This window comes from Lupinus angustifolius, unplaced genomic scaffold, assembly GCF_001865875.1.
Source record: "Lupinus angustifolius cultivar Tanjil unplaced genomic scaffold, LupAngTanjil_v1.0 Scaffold_11_9, whole genome shotgun sequence".
In the NCBI taxonomy this organism is placed as follows: Eukaryota; Viridiplantae; Streptophyta; class Magnoliopsida; order Fabales; family Fabaceae; genus Lupinus; species Lupinus angustifolius.
Genome location: NW_017718505.1, coordinates 7,470 through 10,327, shown reverse-complemented (window position 1 = coordinate 10,327; position 2,858 = coordinate 7,470). Strand labels below are relative to the sequence as shown.

At 29.5% G+C, this 2,858-nt stretch overlaps 1 protein-coding gene across 1 annotated transcript; it reads left to right on the top strand.

The window, feature by feature from the left end:
- The first annotated feature begins 995 nt into the window (after positions 1–995).
- On the top strand, positions 996–2,469 carry LOC109337799 (nuclear transcription factor Y subunit B-1-like). Its single transcript, XM_019574848.1, has 2 exons — positions 996–1,041; positions 1,907–2,469. The coding sequence occupies exons 1-2, from the start codon at positions 996–998 to the stop codon at positions 2,467–2,469; spliced, it is 609 nt and encodes a 202-aa protein (XP_019430393.1).
- Positions 2,470–2,858: the final 389 nt, after the last annotated feature.

Below are 2,858 nucleotides of genomic sequence, written 5' to 3'. Positions count from 1 at the left end.
ATAATTTGACTTATTTTCCTCCCAAAACACCCCAATTTGGGGGAACTACGTATTTTGACATTTGGAGAATTTGAGGGGGTTTGAAAAATCATTCAAAACCCTCCCCTTTCCTCCACTAAACTCCCAAACAAGGGAATCCCTCTTCTAAATCCTCCCTTTCCTTCCCTCCCCTCCAAAATGGTACTCCCAAACACACCCTAAGAGGTTAAAGCATATTTCCTTAAGTTTGGTGTTCCAACCAATTAAAATGTTTTATTATTTAATTAAAAAAAGTTATAAAAAACAAATTAATATTTTATATTATTTATTGTAATTCTATGGATAGAAATATAATGACACCATCCTTTTGAGATAGATAATCCATGTTTGAGAATATGTACTAAGTGCCAAATGTATATGTGTCATTTTATTGCATTTAGTCATTTACAATGAATAGGTTGAATGAAGAATGATATATTTTTTACAATATAAAAAAGACTCTTATATTATGAATGCATATTTGTTCTCTCATAACAATAACAGATGCTTGAAGTGTTTAAACACATTTATGCAAAGCATGAAGTATAAACATTAAAGTCTAACAGCATCCGCAATATATATTAAAACAGCAAACTGATAATTTTAGATAAATAAATAATTTTTATTTATATGTATTTAGTAAAACGAAGAGAATAATAATAACAACTTTTATAATTCTACATCTACTTAATTAATTTTAAATATTATAAGCGTAAAGAAATGCTTATAATTATTATTGAGAGATAAATGTAAATTAAGAAAATATTACATAATTTTAACAATAAATGGCTCATATATCATGAAAAACCCACATCCGTCGTTAATAACCCATCATGCTACATGGATTGACGATAATATTTTATTTATTTTTTCAACTCTATAAATTCAGCCTAGTGGGAAACAAACCTCAAATCCTTTCGAGTAGCAGATTAAAATTTAAATCATTCAACTTTTTATCTTTTGTTAAATCAGGAAATATGAAACATAGAAATCCATATGCCCAGCGTGTAGAATCAAGCACCGGTAAGCAGAATAACGAAATAACTTGTTATACAAATGAGGTTTCTTTTATTGTATAATAATTCAACACACCAATTCATACATATATGCATATATCTTTAACTTCAATGCTATGTTGATATGGATATTGATTGAGATAATTTTGTCTAGAGTTCTAGTATAAAATTTTGTTTTGGTTAAAAAAATATTTATGGTGAGAATAATGTATCTCCTCAAGAAATTATGATATGTGTCATATAATTTTTAGTTTTTAAAAACAATTTTATAGAAAAAGATTAAATATGACACATGTTATAATTTTAGTAGTTTGAAGAGATAATTTATCTACGGATGATACTTTATTATTTTTTGTCTATTACATGTTAGATGTTGATGAGTATAGTTGTTCTGTTCATTTTATAATAAACTTCTTATCGATTAATTCTATTTTTTTATTAACGTTTGTTCTATCGTTTTTTTTTTGTATATTTATTCTTATTTATTTTAGCAATTATCATATATATTTGGTATAATATTTTAAACTATAGTTTTTTTTAAGTGGTTAAACTATAGTTTAATCTTAAAAGAAATAATGTATACTTTTGTTAAAATAAATAACATCACAGCCCTGGTAAAAGTGAGTAGATTTGTTGTTCTAGATTATATATATCTCCTGTGCAACAAAAATAAAAACAATAATAAAAGTGAGTAGATTTGTTTTTCATTGAAATTGGTGCGAGATAGCTTATTCCATGGCAGATCTATGTTGCATAAAACTTAAACCAAAGTTTTATCCATGTTTAGAAGCAAAAAGATGTACTTTTCTATCTTTGTATTTACACTGATTTTCATGGAAATGAAGTATTGCTTCACAATTTGGTGCTTTCAGACTCAAACTTAAAGGAGGGAGAGAACTCTAGTTCTCCAACCAGCTCATATCAAATCAACCCAAACAACAAGGACCAACCCAATCCACTTCCCATTTTGGACATACCACAAGAAGATCTATTAAGAATCATGCAGAAGGTTCTTCCACCTCATGCAGAAATCACCAACAAAGCCACTGATACAATTCAAAAGTGTGTATATAGGTTCATAACTACTCTCACAAGTGAGGCCAATAAACAGTGCAAGAGTGATAAGAGAAAGGTTGTTGCTGCAAAAGACTTGCTATCGGCTATGGAAGGGTTAGGGTTAGATAACTTTGTGGAGCCACTCCTTGCTTACCATGATAGTTACCTTGAGAATGAAGTTAAACACTTAATAATGGGTGGTGATAATGGTAAGAGAGTTGAAAATGATGTGATGGGTTTAACACCACAACATCAAGAATCTAGTGGTGGGTCTAATAGTATCCCAGTCACTCCAAACTTTAACCCTAGAAGTGTTAGTAGCTCAGCTAGTTGCAATGCTATGGAGAACTTTGATCTATTGCCTTTCCTAGATCCTTGAACATTCCAAACTTTGTGTTACTCCTTTTATGTTACCATATATATATATATATATATATATATATATTAAGCATTTTCTTGACTTTGTTTTTCTGTTTGGTAGATTGAGTTTCTCACGTGTCAGTTTTAATTTTGATTGATTGGGTGTTTTCCCTTCTTCTGCATTCTCTTACTTCTCAATCTAGATTCTGAGTTAAGTCACACTGGTCAGATAAAGACTAATACTTGGTATGATGCAGTGTAAAGTATTATTATTTTATGGTGTAACTTTCCTTTCACATTGCTTTAGCTTAGTTTTGTTAATGATATATGATCTTTGGGTTTGGCTTTGCAGAAGGTTTGAATTGGAATTGGAGAGTTGATTGGAGAGAAAAGAGTGAAATGGCTAAG

Bases quoted from the DNA above. Each gene is read 5' to 3' on its own strand.
- LOC109337799 (XM_019574848.1), top strand. From the start codon at position 996: ATGAAACATAGAAATCCATATGCCCAGCGTGTAGAATCAAGCACCG. The intron at 1,042-1,906 runs GTAAGCAGAATA...TGGTGCTTTCAG, and splicing joins GCGTGTAGAATCAAGCACCG to ACTCAAACTTAAAGGAGGGA.